The sequence below is a fragment of the Schistocerca serialis genome, chromosome 2 (genome assembly GCF_023864345.2).
Source record: "Schistocerca serialis cubense isolate TAMUIC-IGC-003099 chromosome 2, iqSchSeri2.2, whole genome shotgun sequence".
Taxonomy (NCBI): domain Eukaryota; kingdom Metazoa; phylum Arthropoda; class Insecta; order Orthoptera; family Acrididae; genus Schistocerca; species Schistocerca serialis.
Window position 1 is genome coordinate 522557796 of NC_064639.1, and position 17146 is coordinate 522574941.

General features: G+C 45.0%; 1 protein-coding gene across 1 annotated transcript in view; it reads left to right on the top strand.

Annotated features, from left to right (window-relative positions):
- Window positions 1-8111, top strand: part of LOC126456173 (protein takeout-like) — a 186651-nt gene extending 178540 nt beyond the window's left edge. Inside the window, exons 6-7 of the mRNA XM_050091926.1 lie at window positions 2102-2216; window positions 7981-8111. Of these exons, the coding sequence (XP_049947883.1) occupies window positions 2102-2216; window positions 7981-8111 (246 nt within the window). The remainder of the gene's footprint in view (window positions 1-2101; window positions 2217-7980) is intronic.
- Window positions 8112-17146: the final 9035 nt, after the last annotated feature.

A 17146-nucleotide genomic window follows, 5' to 3' on the forward strand; every position in this document is an offset into this window, starting at 1 on the left:
CCGCTGCAGAGTGAAAATCTCATTCAGTGTGAGAGATATTTAACCTCAGTTTTATGGTAGGGGTCCCAAGGTGCTCCGGAATGAGAAGCAGGTGCGGGAAATTGGTGACTTATGTGGGCTACAATTTTCAGTGGTATGTGGACGCAATTATGCAAGACGAAAGGTATATGTTGCTTCCGAATAAGTGGCTTCCGGAACACAGAGCAGCTATCGGTGAACAGTACGATCCCCACCACCCTAGATTTCAATTTGCAAATCTTATCGAATGCACCATTCAATTTGGAATGCATCCCTCTAAGTTTACCTTTTTGCAACAGATACGTGTGAAATTTACTCACCCCGAAGACTACCTTTCTAAAGGTGGTGGAAACGTCGGTTTTCATAGTAGATTTAGTTTCATAATGTCACAACCTAGTGCCCAAAGAACTTTATTCAGATAGATAAAATCGTAACGCATGTGGCTAGTCTGGGAGACCCACCTGCGGGCACCCGGGATGCCTGTTGCGTATCTTTTTAGTTGACGTCACTTAGGCGACTGGCATGTCGATCAGGATGATATTATTACGAAGGCAACACAACATCCAGTCCCCATGCCAAGAAAATATCCGACACGGCTAGAAATCGAACCCGGGCACCTTGCATAACTTTGCACCGCACTGACCATTCAGCTAAGGAACTGGACATTCACATAGGTGATACGAAGTAATTAACGACATTTAGATGTATGGTAAACCGTTTACGACGATGAATTTGTATCAGGGACACTGATTTTGTCCTCATCTGCCATGGATTACATCAGTCATGTTGTTCACAGATCAGAAAGTAATGAGAGCTTCGTGGACGTGGAATATACCAGAAAATGAGAGAAGTGTGTGCTAAGATTTGATTTTCATTCCGCGGAATATACCAGAAAATGAAACAATATGTGTTTTTAGATTTGATTTTCATTCCACAAGTCCACAGCGAAGTGATTTTCAAGGATAAGCTCGAAGTAAATTACGTCCACAACAGAATAAAATAGTCGTCAGAAAGAGGGAATTAGGGAAAAACAGGTAAAGAAATGTAACGCACAGTACTTAGATACCACCGCAATTAAAACAGTCAGGAATCATATATTACACAAATATTTCATTATGGAACATCTACTCAACAATTATTCTTCATTAGACTTCCGTTTTGGCCACTAATAAAACTTTCAGTGCAGAATGATATAGTAATTTACTATCGTCCCTACCGACTTACTGAAAATGTGTGCCCCTGGGTCATGGAAACCATCTTTTACTTTGTAAACCTCCTTTATATCCTGATATAGACTGAATTTATTACTACGAGTAGTATTGTTTCTACTTACTGAGGTCTCGGTTTTGAAATGGAAGGTACTATTAACGAACATTTTCATTAAAGAATAGGCGTACTATCATGCCACTTGGTATAACCAGCTTTTGTATAGCACGTTTCGAGTTCACACCACAACACTTCGAACTCGACTTCAATAAACGTTAATTTAGATTGAAGAGCTGCCCAAATTCGCCTGCGGTTAATCACCAAGAAATTTTAATCAGCACAGAATGCCCACTTTTTATTTTTTAAATCACCGGTTCATGAAAATTTTTGCATTGCAAATAAATGTTTCGTTAACTGTTTGAGAATGTCTGTGATATATTTCCCCCTGGTGAATTTCCTGCCAAATTTGCCTTACTATATTTAATACTAATTTAATGCTATCCACCGCTTCTCTCTTCACATCATATACTTTATATATCCTGGAGAAAATTTTTCACGCCTTCTAAGCTGCATCTAATGATTCTCTCTCAAGAAAAAATTTAAAAAAATGTGTTCAGCTACTTAGTAACGTCGGAAGACTTCGTACATGCCATTTCAAGAACACTATTGATATGATTAACTGTAGGAAAGTATCTCGATGTTAATACTTACAGATGTGCATTGAACGACTAAGATATAGTGAAAACTGTCCATGGGTCACTGTTGGCAGTCACAGAGGACAACACTTCTGCTCATGCAACGTGAGATTTCGAATTCTATGTAACTACATCATTATCTTGCAGTTGGTTTGGAAGCTGATATGGAGATGTGGGGATAGCCTTTGGAGCGAGAAGGAGAAGTGTACTGGGATATCAAGAACTTCACAGTCAAGATGGATGTAGGAAAGATCTACATACAGTTTGACAACCTGTTCAATGGTGACAAGTTGCTGGGTAAGTGTGCAAAAGTTATTGATGAAATTATTTTTTACAACTGTGTTAAAATAATATTAAAACATAAGTGTAATTCCGTTTTCTGAAAGAGATACGCTAGGTATTATATCAGCACAATATACAATATAAAGGAATAACTTACTTCACTTCCAATTCGTAATCGCTTAAAAGTAATGTACTTTAGTAAAACGCGAATTCATTATCTAAATTGCCACAGAGGTACCTACGAGCAAACGTCCTTCATAATGAATTGATGACGTGAGACAGAAAATGACCAGTTCACTCAATTGCGACGTCGCATTACTGTAGCGCATCCCACGTGCTGACTCGACTGTGTGGGTAGAGTTGATCTCTACTGCAGAAACTAATCACACAAACAAAACTGTCTGTACTGCTACGTTTCTTATGGTTTCTGATTACTGGAAAGTAAGCTGTAATGGCACCATGTTTAATATCCTTATGTTTATTGTTTACTGCAATGGTTTATTAGTATTAAATGTCCTTGCTGCACCTGTCACGTTAATTGTAAAAAATTGACACTATCCAGCACAGCCTTCGTTTGAAAAGCAAGTGACTGTTCAACAGGTAACGGAATAATAGCGGCGTACTCGTAAATGATGTCGCAGAGCACGGCGCCAATTGTGGAACATCATCTGCACTGTGTACAGTAAGAGCTGTAAATATAAATAGAATTCTATGTGGTGTGTGGTGGGTGGTCAAACCTAGTATAGTACTCAGCATATACACACGGTGGTCTATTGATAGTGACCGAGCCAAATATCTCACGAAATAAGCATCAAACGAAAAAGCTACAAAGAACGAAACTCGTCTAGCTTGAAGGGGAAAACCAGATGGCGCTATGGTTGGCCCGCTAGATGGCGCTGTCATAGGTCAAACGGATATCAGCTGCGTTTTTTTTTAAATACGGACCTCCATTTTTTATTACATATTCGTGTTGTACGTAAAGAAAGATGAATGTTTTAGTTTGACCACTTCTTTCGCTTTTTGACAGATGGCACTGTAATAGTCACAAGCATTTGGCTCACAATTTTAAACGAACAGTTGGTAGCAGGTAGGTTTTTTAAAATTGTAATACAGAAAGTAGGTACGTTTCAACATTTTATTTCGGTTGTTCCAATGTGATACATGTACCTTTGTGAACTTATCATTTCTGAGAAGGCATGCTGTTACAGCGTGATTACCTGTAAATACCACATTAATGCTATAAATGCTCAAAATGATGTCCGTCAACCTCAATGCATTTCGCAATACGTGTAACGACATTCCTCTCAACAGCGGGCAATTCGCCTTCCGTTATGTTCGCACATGCATTGACAATGCGCTGACGCATGTTGTCAGGTGTTATCGGTGGATCACGATAGCAAATATCCTTCAACTTTCCCCACAGAAAGAAATCCGGGGACGTAAGATCCCGTGAACGTCCGGACCATAGTATGGTGCTTCGACAACCAGTCCACCTGTCATGAAATATGCTATTCAATACCGCTTCAACCGCACGCGAGCTATGTGCCGGACATCCATCGTGTTGGAAGTACATCGCCATTCTGTCATGCAGTGAAACATCTTGTAGTAACATCGGTAGAACAATGCGCAGGAAATCAGCATACATTGCACCATGTCGATTGTCATCGAAAAAATGGGGGCCAATTATCCTTCCTCCCATAATGCCGCACCATACATTAACCCGCCAGGGTCGCTGATATTCCACTTGTCACAGCCATCGTTGATTTTCCGTTGATCAATAGTGCATATCATGCCGGTTTACGTTACCGCTGTTGGTGAATGACGCTTCGTCGCTAAATAGAACGCGTGCAAAAAATCTGTCATCATCCCGTAATTTCTCTTGTGCCCAGTGGCAGAACTGTACACGACGTTCAAAGTCGTCGCCATGCAATTCCTGGTGCATTGAAATATGGTCCGGGTGCAATCGATGTTGATGTTGCATTCTCAACACCGACGTTTTTGAGATTCCAGATTCTCGCGCAATTTGTCTGCTACTGATGTGCGGCAGCAACTAAAACACCTACTTGGGCATCATCATTTGTTGCAGGTCGTCGTTGACGTTGCACATGTGGCTGAACACTTCCTGTTTCCTTAAATATCGTAACTATTCGGTGAACGGTCCGGGCACTTGGAAGACGTCGTCCAGGATACGATATCGCCCTTTTCCGCAATTGGTAAACTGTCCATTTTAACACGGGTAATGTATCACGAAGCAAATACCGTCCGCACTTAAGGAATGTTACGTGATACCACGCACTTACACGTTTGTGACTATTACAGCGCCATCTATCACAAAGCGAAAAAAGTGATCCAACTAAAACATTCATCTTTCTTTACGTACTACATGAATATGTAATAAAAATGGGGGTTCCTACTTTTAAAGAAACGCAGTTGATATCCGTTTGACTTATGGCAGCGCCATCTAGCGGGCCAACCATAGCGCCATCTGGTTTCCCCTTCAAGCTATTAAAGCTAGACGAGTTTGGTTCTTTGCAGTTTTTTCGTTTGTTGCTTATTTCGTGAGTTATTTGGCCCGTTCACTATTCATGGACCACCATGTATAGCACTATTAAGAACCAAAAATCAACACTGCCTCTTTCACATATTACAATACAATATATGCAATTTTAAACAAGTTGGAAAATTGCAGTACACATGCACAGGATACGCTTAAGAGGAATGACATCAACTGCATCGAACGCCCTCTCGGTACAAGCATGTGCAACCCTGCTTCATCCGTAAGACAGCTACTGGCAGATGAAAATTACTTAAACAGACTGTCGACTGATGAGCATCCAGCAACCTTAAGCATGGACGCATTCTGTATTGTGGTCAAACATAACTGTAGAAGACCTATCACCTCAACCGTTTACTACAGTCACTAGTTACGGAATTATTTTGAAATGTAACATATGGTCACTAAGAGGCCTCCAGTGTATGAATGTGATGTAGCTTGCTGAGAAATCCTGACTCTCCGACATATACTGTATTAGACTGAAGAGGGGCAAATTTGCTTTAATTCAGTTGTAGACTTAGATTAAGACTGTAAGCAATTATTTTGAGGAATACGCAGTCTGAATTTCAGAAGAAAAGTAGGGATGAAGTACAGAGAGCGAAAGGTTATCAATAAATTGTTGAGAAAACAGACTGCAGTCACAGGGGTGAAAGTAAATGAAACGGAAGTAGTCGCTGAGAAGGGAGTAAGACAGTTTTTGGCCTAATACCTACGTACAATTGCATGCAGTTAAGTAAACCAAAGAGATAGAAGCAAAGCTAATTTAAGTCCTTCCAGAAGAGATAGAAACTGTCCCTGGTGACAGAGTAATTGTGTGAGGGGCAGGAAATGACGTGAGACAGCAATTGAATGGAAAGGATGATAACTTGAAGAAAGGTTATAAGATGAGCAGTGACACAATTAAAACAAGGGTAATGAAACGGGCTCGAATTAAATCAGGCAATGCTAAGGAAATGAGATTACGGAATGCAACACTGGTATTTGGGCAAAAAAATTACTGACAGTGATCAAAGTCGAGAGAATATACACTACTGGCCATTAAAATTACTGCACCAAGAAGAAATGCAGATGATAAACGGGTATTCATTGTACAAATATATTATACTAGAACCGACATGTGATTACATTTTCACAAAATTTGGGTGCATAGATCCTGAGAAATCAGTACCCAGAACGACCACTTCTGGCCGTAATAACGGCCTTGATACGTCTGGGCATTGAGTCAAACAGAGCCTGGATGGCGTGTACAAGTACAGCTGCCCATGGAGCTTCAACACGACACCACAGTTCATCAAGAGTAGTGACTGGCGTATTGTGACGAGCCAGTTACTCGATCACCATTGACCAGACATTTTCAATTGGTGAGACATATGGAGAATGCGGTGGCCAGGGCAGCAGTCGAACATTTTCTGAATCCAGAAATGCCCGTAAAGGACCTGCAACATGCGGTCGTGCATTATCCTACTGAAATATAGTGTTTCGCAGGGATCGAATGGAAGGTAGAAGCATGGGTCGTAACACCTGTGATATGTAGCGTCCACTGTTCGAAGTGCAAGGGTCGTAACACAAGTGATATGTAACGTCCACTGTTCGAAGTGCCCTCATGCGAACAAGGGATGACCGAGACGTGTAACCAATGGCACACCATACCATCACGCCGGGTGATACGCCAGTATGGCGATGACGAATACACGCATTCAATGTTCGTTCACGGCGATGTCGCCAAATACGGATGCGACCATCATGATGCTGTAAATAGAACCTTGATTCATCCGAAAAAATGACGTTTTGCCATTCGTTCACCCAGGTTCGTCGTTGAATACATCATCGCAGGCGCTCCTGTCTGTGATGCAGTGTCAAGGGTAACCGCAGCCATGGTATCTGAGCTGATAGTCCATGCTGCTGCAAACGTCATCGAACTGTTCGTGCTGATGGTTGTTGTCTTGCAAACGTCCCCATCTGTTGACTCAGGGATCGAGACGTAGGTGCACGATCCGTTACAGCCATGCGGATAAGATGCCTGTCATCTCGACTGCTAGTGATACGAGGCCGTTGGGATCCATCACAGCGTTCCGTATTACCCTCCTGAACCCACCGATTCCATATTCTGCTAACTGTCATTGGATCTCGATCAACGCGAACAGCAATGTCGCGATACGATAAACCGCAATCGCTCTTGGCTACAATCCGACCTTTATCAAAGTCGGAAACGTGATGGTACGCATTTCTCCTTCTTACACGAGGCATCACAACAACGTTTCACCAGGCAACGCCGGTCAACTGCTGTCTGAGTGTGAGAAATCGGTTGGAAACTTTCCTCATGTCAGCACGTTGTAGGTGTCACCACCGGCGCCAACACTGTGTGAATGCTTTGAAAAGCTAATCATTTGCATATCACAGAATCTTCTTCCTGTCGGTTAAATTTCGCGTCTGTAGCACGTCATCTTCGTGGTGTAGCAATTTTAATGGCCAGTAGTGTAAAAATCAGACTGTCAAAGAGAAATTTGTTAATATCTATTATGTATTTAAATGCCAGGAAATCTTTGTCTAAAGGTACGTACCATGCTTGTAGCCTTAACACAGAATTGAAACGTGGACAACAAACTGTGCACACTAGAGGAGAACAGAAAGTTTTGAAATGTGAAGCTACAGAAGAACACTTCAAAATTATATGGATAGATTGAATAGCTAAAAAGGAAATACTGATTCCAAATGAGGAAAACAAATTTATGGGTTGCCCAACTAAAAGAATGGATGGTTTAATACGAAACATCCAGAGTCAGCAAGGAACCTAATCAATTTAGCAATGGAGTGAAGCATTTAGGGTCCCGTGTCACTCTTACTGCCACCGAAACAATTCCCTCTGTGCGCGGTTGCACACATCTTCCATTAAACTCTCCTCTCTGTTAGTTTACTGAAACCTTTGAGGGAGACCAGGTCATGCACGTTGCAAGCAGGTTCATATAAGAACTGGTTGCAGTAAAATGCGAAGATGGAGAGGCTTGCATAGGACAGACTAGCATAGAGAGCTGTACCAAACCAGTCCTTTTACAGAAGATCACAACAATATGTCAGTTGGAAATGGTACAGCCACCTAAATCGCGTTTGTCAGAAACAGACCCAGTAACAGTGCAGGAGGAACACGTTGTCATCTCTGAAGCTGTAAGACCGTATACCGAAACAAGCAGAAAACTATTTTCGTAACTGTTATGTGTTCTATTGCAGGTGACAACATGAACAAGTTCTTGAATGAGAGCATGGACCTGTTGGTGGAGGACCTGAAACCGGCGATAGAGTTGGCGCTGGCGGCGACGGACATGGATGTGGCGAGGCGGCTGTTTAGCAAGGTGCCCTAAAACTCCATCTTCCCCCCATCATGAGCATGCGTGGGAGCGTACGTGTGTGCTCCACTCAGTTGTAACAGGAGGAGCCCGGAGAGCCCCGTCCCACTCTTACTGCCACCGAAACAATTCTCTCTGTACGCACTTGCACACATGTTACAATAAACTCTCCTTTCTATTGGCTGATTTCATTGATGTTTCCTGGGTATACAAAAAAGAAAAAAAATTGTTGTGAAACACTTCTCACGCTACAAACCGTATTGACATGAGTGGAAAGGACAAATAATGACGCTGTTACAATATTTGTGGAGCCGAAACCTATTATTGCTGAGGCAAATTTGTGTAACCCATTTTGCTATTCTGAGGTACCAGAGCGATACAAGCATGTGCCTTATATGCACGGTGTTCACTCGCCTGCAGTGTGCCAGAGAGAGGACGAATAATCTTAGCAAAGCTTGATGGAAGTTGCCGATGATGACCGATATTACCTCCCTAACAGCTGGCCACACAGCAACAGAGTCCCCTGTCAGCCAAAACGTCGTGCTAGTTCCAAAGCCATGTTTCACGGATCCGGCCTGCCATCCAGAAGTTTCCTACTTGCCTGGCGGTGCCACCTGTCGGATCCTTTAACTTACCCTAGTTAGTACTATCCGAGTGGAATTGACGAGAGTGTTGTGGCGTAACAAGCTTGCTACGCCACACTTGGAAGGGAGCCCAAAGGCACACGTACACACACGCCGACTGGCGTCAAGTCTGGAACAGGATAACTAATGAATGGCAGCAAGAAAAGTACGTAGCTGCTTTATACTTAACTTTTATTCTTTGATGAATACAGCGTTCTTCTTGAGACATTTATATGATAACTCTCAAACTAGGTAAGACTAATGGCGCCTTGCTAGGTCGTAGCCATGGACTTAGCAGAATGCTATTCTAACTGTCTCTCGGCAAATGAGAGGGAGGCTTCGTCCGTATTGTCGCTAGCATTGTCGTCCGTACAACTGGGGCGAGTGCTCTATCGTATATCGAGACCTGCCTTGTGGTGGCGCTAGGTCTGCGATCACACAGTGGCGACACGCGGGTCCGACATGTACTAAATGGACCGCGGCCGATTTGAGCGTACACCTAGCAAGTGTGGTGTCTGGCGGTGACACCACATTCCTCCGCCGCAAATCGGCGAACGGTCGTGTGATAAGGCTTCCGCCCGCCGTGGGGAGGACCCCATGTTGACGTATGCGATGAGGTGGGGAGCCTAACAACAGGCGAGGCTGTGCCACCCGCACCCGGCCATTCGGTCCGAGGGGATCTACGAAATGCCTGAAAACCTAGTCCAGGGTGCACGTCAACATACGGTGTATGCGTCCGTAATGAGACAGGAGGGGCCGAAGGGTCGACCTCCATTGCGTCGGGGTACCCGACGCGCGATGACGTCATGTGGTCCGGTAGCGGGCAAGAGGTCCATGGCAGAGGACGGCTGGTCACGGGAAGCGATCGGCGGCGCGTGACCCAGGGAGGCGCTTGGCGGCTGCAGCGAAGCGTCGAATGCGGGCGGCGCCGGCGGGAGAACAGGCGGCGGCGGCGGCGGCTGCTGCGGCGGCGCGTCGTCATGGGGCAAAATGGAAGGCATCGTCGGTAACACCTGGGGATGAGGCGAGCCAGTAGATGGGTCCACAGGGCGCTGACAGGACGGCACCATCGCTGAAAGCAGACGGGGAGCGGCAGAACCCGTGCGACGACAGAGGCGCAGCTGATTGAGATGCCGACGTACCTCACCAGAGGCCCCCAAAACCAAATACATCGCGCGGCCGAGGCAGCGAAGAATGCGCCCTGCGAGCCAACACCGTGAACCTCGATAGTGGCGATAAAATACAACGTCGCCTGGAGCAAAAGCAGGAGTCTGCCGCTGCACAGGAACCTGATGCGGTGGATGCAGCAAAGACATCAAGGTTCGATGAGGACGACCGTGGAGCAACTCAGCCGGCGAGCGACCATCTCGGGGCCGAGAGCGATACGAAGGCAAAAAGAGCAACAATGCGTCCTCCCGAGAATACGACTCTTTCAATTTCAACATCTGTGACTTGAAAGTCCGGACCAGTCGTTCAGCAGCACCGTTTGACTGAGGCGGAAACGGCGCGGATGTCAGATGTTGAATACCATTGGCCTGGCAGAATGACTGAAATTCTGCGGACATGAATTGTGGGCCATTGTTGGAAACAATAGTCTGCGGAAGACCTTCAATGCAAAAGATAGCAGACAACGCTTGGATGGTGGCGGAGGACGTGGTGGAAGACATCCGGACAACAAAAGGAAAATTACTGAAGGCATCGACCAGAACCAACCATCGAGCATTCCAGAATGGACCAGCAAAATCAATGTGCAAGCGTTGCCAAGGGGAAGTGGCTTTTGGCCATGCAAAGACTTTCCGCTGCGGTGCGGATTGTTGTTCGGCACATGCCATGCAAGAAGAACACATATTCGTAATCGCAGCATCGATTTCGAACCAAGTACAGTGCTGACGACCAAGTTGTTTCGTTCGCACTATACCCCAATGTCCTTGGTGAAGAAGCCGTAAAACAGAGGACTGTAACGAACGTGGGACCACTACTCTGGACTGATCATTATCAGAACGCAACAATAAAACGCCACGTCGAACAAAAAGTCTCTCCTTGTGAGCAAAAAATCGGCGAACCAATGGATCCTCGATCCGAGACTTTGACAAAGGCCATTGCGTAGCAACAAAACGCAAAACGGTAGCAAGGACAGGGTCAGCAGCGGTGGCTGTAGCTACACGACGAAAATCAATCGGAAACGATTCGACCACTTCATCGGTTTCCGAATCAATGAACATGCAAGCAAGTTCGGAAGAATCGAATGCTTTATCCTCAGCAACAGGCAAACGGGACAATGCATCAGCGTTGCCGTGCTTAGCAGTGGACCGATACAAGATATCGTAGCGGTACTGCGAGAGGAAAATAGACCAGCGAATGAATGTCTGCCCTGTACGTGGAGGTACAGGCTTTTTCGGATGAAAAAGCGATGTCAAATGTTTGTGGTCTGTGATGATGGTAAGGTGACGACCATACAAGAAATCATGGAACTTAGTAACACCAAACACGAGAGCCAAAGCTTCTTTCTCTATCTATGAATAATTTCTTTGCGCAGACGAGAGCAATTTGGACGCAAAGGCAATAGGGCGATCATGCGATCCAACTTTGTGCGCAAGCACAGCACCGATCCCGAAATCCGATGCATCTACCATCAACAAAAGGGGTTTCCGGGGATCGTAAGGCGTGAGGCAAGTATTAGAAAGCAACGCCGATTTCAACTGGCGAAAGGCGCGTTCGCATTCCGTCGTCCAGACGAACGGAACACCCTTACGGCGTAAGCGATGAAGCGGAGCTGAAATGGAAGAGGCATTGCGCAGAAAGCGATGATAGTACGTAATTTTACCCAACACACTCTGTAGCTGCTTCACATTTTGAGGGGAAGGCAAATCTTGTATGGCACGGAGGTGCTCTGGATTCGGATGTATGCCTTGGGCATTGATGACATGGCCCAGGTATGGTAAGTCACGAGCAAAAAACACACATTTGTCCTTCCTCAAGCGAAGACCATTTTGTCGCAAGACCTGAAATAACGTTCGTAGGTTCGCAAGATGATCTTCTTCTGTCTGTCCGGAGATCACTATATCGTCCAGATAGTTTGCTGCAGTAGGGACCGACGCACAAGTAGTTTGTAAATATTGCTGAAACAATGCAGGGGCGGATGCACACCCGAACGGCAGTCTTCTGAACCTGTACAATCCAAGATGCATGTTAACCACCAATACGCTCTGGGATTCGTCGTCCACCGGTATTTGCAAGTACGCATCGGCTAGGTCCAACTTTGAAAAATATTTTCCCGGGCACAGTGTAGCAAAAAGATCTTCCGGGCGGGGCAAAGGAAAAGTAACAGTCACTAGTTGTGGATTCACTGTAGCCTTGAAGTCCACGCAAAGTCTCAATTTTCCGGAAGGTTTTGGCAAAATTACTAAGGGTGAGGCCCAGAGAGAAGCTTGCACACGTTCAATTACACCCTGTGATTCTAGATCGTTTAATGTTCTTGCGACCTCATCACGCAATGCGTGCGGAACGTTGCACGCTCTGAAAAATATCGGTTGCGCATTGACTTTCAGTTCCAAATGTGCTTCATAGTTCTTAGCGCAACCTAAGCCCGGTGCAAAAATGTCTGCAAAGTCGTCACACAGACGAGAAACACTGTCTGAAGGCACAGTGTGATTCACTGATAGGACCTGATTTACTATAGACATGTTAAACAACTGAAATAAATCTAAGCCAAACAAGTTCACTGCAGTAGAAGAACGAAGAACGTAAAATGACACAAGTTTTGTTTGTCCGTTGTATGTTGCAAGAAGAGTGCACTGTCCTAACACAGGTATATTCTGTCCTGAATAACTATGTAACTTAACATTTGCGGCACGCAACGGAGGTGCGCCCAGTTGTTTGTACGTGTCGTGATTGAGCAATGAAACTGCAGCTCCGGTATCGAGCTGGAACGGTATGACCTTGCCATTAAAGTCCAAACCTACAAAAAGTTTATTGTCCTGCTGACGACAAGAGCGACTGTTTTGTGCAATTTGAACAGACACTTGTACAGAATCACTCGCTAATTGACGTGATTTCCGGCGACGTCGACGCACAGTTTTTGTGGGACGATCACAGTCACTGTTAGAGAAAGTGGCACTGGACGGGGTGGAAGTAACGACATGAATGTCCATGGGCGAAGGTCCACGAGCCTGAGTGTCCTTGGTTCGATTCCGGCGTGAAGCAAAGGGCCTGGAATGATTGTGATTGTCTGATCTGAGCTTTCTCTGGCAAACACTTTGAACATGTCCTTTCCTATTACAGAGAAAGCAAATAGCTTGGCGTGACGGGCAATGTTCACGCGAATGTCTAGTAGCACACCGCGGGCATGATTTCACTGCATTTGTGTGCTGGCGCGGCACACCTGGTTTAGAGCGCGGCGGCAGCTGCGTCGACGTGCGCGAGGGCAATTTACCGGGCCGCGCAGCTCGCCCGGCGGGCCGGTTAATGTTACACACGGCTGGCGAAGGTTCAAAAGATTCCTCAGCACAGTCAAGTGTGTCTTGTCTATCCAATACGTCTATCACTTGTTGAAGGGAGGGATTTATTAGTTTCAAAATTTGCTCCCGTATGCGAACATCAGAAACGTTCTGTGCAATTGCATCACGTACCATTGTATCTGAATAAGAAAGGCCACAGTCACATTCAAAGGCACAGTCCCTAGTACATCCTTGCAATGTTACTACCCACTCCCTATTAGTTTGACCGGCCTTACGTTTCGTACGAAAAAACGTATACCGTTTGGCAACCACATTAACTGTTTCTTTGAAATAGGCATCTAAAGCAGACAAAATCTCATCGTAGGACAGAGTTGCTACGTCGCGTCGGGGAAACAATTTCACTATCACACGGTAGTTGGACACACCGACACAAGAAAGCAAAAACGGCTGCCGCTCATTACCTTGAATTCCGTAGGCGGCTAGATGAAAGCCGAACTTTCGGGACCATTCTGGCCACGATTCGTGCGCCGCATTAAAACTGCAAAACGGCGGTGCAACTGCATGTTGTGGCTGCGGTAGCGGTGAAGCGGCGGCTGCCGCATCGGTGTGAATGGCACGTTGACACTGGACGAGCTGTCCAAGGGCATCCAATAACGCCTGCGTCTGCTGATTCTGCAAGCGATAAAATTCGGACAGTACATCTGGCGAAGCCATGACGCAAATAAATGTAAGCAATCAGAAAGAACACTTTCCCTTCGTCGCCAAACTGTTGTGGCGTAACAAGCTTGCTACGCCACACTTGGAAAGGAGCTGAAAGGCACACGTACACACACGCCGACTGGCGTCAAGTCTGGAACAGGATAACTATTGAATGGTAGCAAGAAAAGTACGTAGCTGCTTTATACTTAACTTTTATTCTTTGATGAATACAGCGTTCTTCTTGAGACATTTATACGATAACTCTCAAACTAGGTAAGGCTAATGGCGCCTTGCTAGGTCGTAGCCATGGACTTAGCAGAAGGCTATTCTAACTGTCTCTCGGCAAATGAGAGGGAGGCTTCGTCCGTATTGTCGCTAGCAATGTCGTCCGTACAACTGGGGCGAGTGCTCTATCGTATATCGAACCTGCCTTGTGGTGGCGCTAGGTCTGCGATCACACAGTGGCGACACGCGGGTCCGACATGTACTAAATGGACCGTGGCCGATTTAAGCTACCACCTAGCAAGTGTGGTGTCTGGCAGTGACACCACAGAGAGGTCTACGGATTAGAATTGATAAGACATAAAATATTATTTTCTAGGAATAACTGGCATGGCTTCGTATTTCCGTGTCCTTGAAGGATTGGAATATTTCAAGTGCACTGGCCAGTCGGATTTTCTTAATCAAATGATACTCAGGTTGTAAGCAGTTAATAAATTCAAAGATGTCGCCGGCCGGTGTGGCCGAGCGGTTCTAGGCGCTTCAGTCCGGAACCGCGTGACTGCTACCGTCGCAGGTTCTAATCCTGCCACGGGCATGGATGTGTGTGATGTCCTTAGGTTAGTTAGGTTTAAGTAGTTCTAAGTTCTAGGGGACTGATGACCTCATATTTTAAGTCCCATAGTGCTCAGAGCCTTTTGAACCATTTTCAAAGATGTCTCGGTGCGGTGGCCAGAATGGCGCTGTAACAAAAATGAGCCAAGTGGGCCACATTTTCATTTTGGAATCTGTCAATAACATATTAAAGAGATTATAACGCAACATCATTGGTTGAACGAAATAAATAATTATTTAGATTTGTTTTCATGATATGTACATGTTAACAGATCAAAACCAGGAGTAAAAGAAGTGACAGAAGGCGAACGACAGACAAGTAATAGAGATCACATCGCAATGTTATCCCATTTCTCCATGGTTTGGAACACAATGAGTTCGTATTTTAAAAGTACACCCCTTTCTTTGACATGAGTGGCTCACTGCATAATTAATTCATTACATTAAGTAACAGTAACATTAATAATAAAAGAAAAACAAGAAAAAAATATTCATATGTCGGTATAATCTGCCAAAAGACCGGTTGCCTTAGTGTATGGGTAAATTGGTGAAGTTTCCTTAATTACTCGCGGGCCAAGAGCCACTTTACATGTTTGAACTGCCAGAAGGTACAGATGATGGATTTCAGTAACTACCACTGTGTCTCACCGAACGTTCATTGTGTAGTGCTGCGTTATGTCTTTTAATGCAGTACCTTTCCGGACTTCAGATTTTGAAACTCGTTTACAAAAATGGTTCAAATGGCTCTGAGCGCTATGGGACTTAACCTCTGAGGTCATCAGTCCCCTAGAACTTAGAACTACTTAGACCTAAGTAACCTAGGGACATCAAACACATCCATGCCCGAGGCAGGATTCGAACCTGCGACCGTAGCGGTCGCGCCGTTCCAGACTGAAGCACCTAGAACCGCTCGGCCACAACGGCCAGCAAAACTCGTTTACATCTTCGAGGGAAAATTAGTATGGACAATAGCAGGAGGAAACTTGTCGTTGTCACCACCTGTACGTATCTACATCTATATCAGCATGAATACTCTGCAAATTAAATTTAAGTGCCTGGCAGAGGGTTCATCCAACCACCTTCACAACAATTATCTATTATTCCACTCTCGAACTGCGCGCGAAAAAGAACACCTATATCTTTCAGTGCGAGCTCTGTTCTCCCTTATTTAATTATGATCATCATTTCTCCGTATGTAGGTCGGCGACAAAAAAATATTTTCGCATTCGGTGGAGAAAAATGATGACTGAAATTTGGTGAGAAGATTCCACCACAACGAAAAATGCCTTCGTTTTAATGGTGTCCATCCCAAATCCTGTATCATATCCGTTTCACTCTCTGTCCTGTTTCGAAATAACACAAAACGCCCTGCTCTTCGGTCAACTTTCTCGATGTACTCTATTAATCCTATTTGTTAAGAATCCCAGAACGCGCAGTAGTACTCCAGCAGTAGACGGACAATCTTATTCTCTTTAGTAGATCTGTTACATTTGTTTTTCTTTGGTTTGCCTTCCCCCCAACAATCGCAACGTGTTCTTTTCAATTTTGCGAAAAAAAATTCGCACAAAATGAGAAAAAAAATTGCCGAGCGCCACTCTCCAATCATATGGATCTCATTCAGTCTCAGAGCTCCTTGGACTGACGACTACATGAACTACTTATGCGTAGTTCGTACATTTTTGGGTGAGTACATTTCACAGCGGGTAGAGCAACAAATTGTACTTTAATGGCATGTTTCCATTACATTTATAAATGAATGCACTGTGACACAGTATTGTGCGAAACGATTTCACCACTGTAAAGACTGCTTTTCTGAGTTGTCGGCATCCATCTGAGGATAGTGATTGTTTGATATGCTAGGGAAAGAGAGTTTTTGATCTTAGTAAAGTACAGCAGGTCATAGGACTTCTACAGTAATGGACATAGTACAGTTAAGCGTAATACAAAAATCAAATTGGTACAAGCGAAATTTTATTTGTGTATACAATTCATCCTCACCTTTTCTGCATCCTTCGGTAGCGTCCACCCCTTTGCCACGTGACTGAGAGTGGCGGGGATCGACCACTGCTCACTTGCCCTCGGCACGCGAATGACGTGATCTCATGAGTAGCCTTTCGCCACGTACAGCATCTACGGTGCTGCTGGCAGTCCAAAGTTCCAATGCTGTACGGATGATATTGTAAAGAAAAAGACAATGCATACTAGGACAGCCGGCCGTTGTAGCCGAGAGGCTCTAGGCGCTTCATTCCGGAACCGCGCTGCTGCTACAGACGCAGGTTCGAATCCTGCATCGGGCATGGATGTGTGTGATGTTCTTAGGTTAGTTAGGTTTAAGTAGCTCTACGTTTATGGGACTGATGACCTCAGATGTTAAGTCCCATAGTGCTTAGAGCCATTTTTAAAGCCATACTAGGACATGCAAATGATTGTTGTTGAT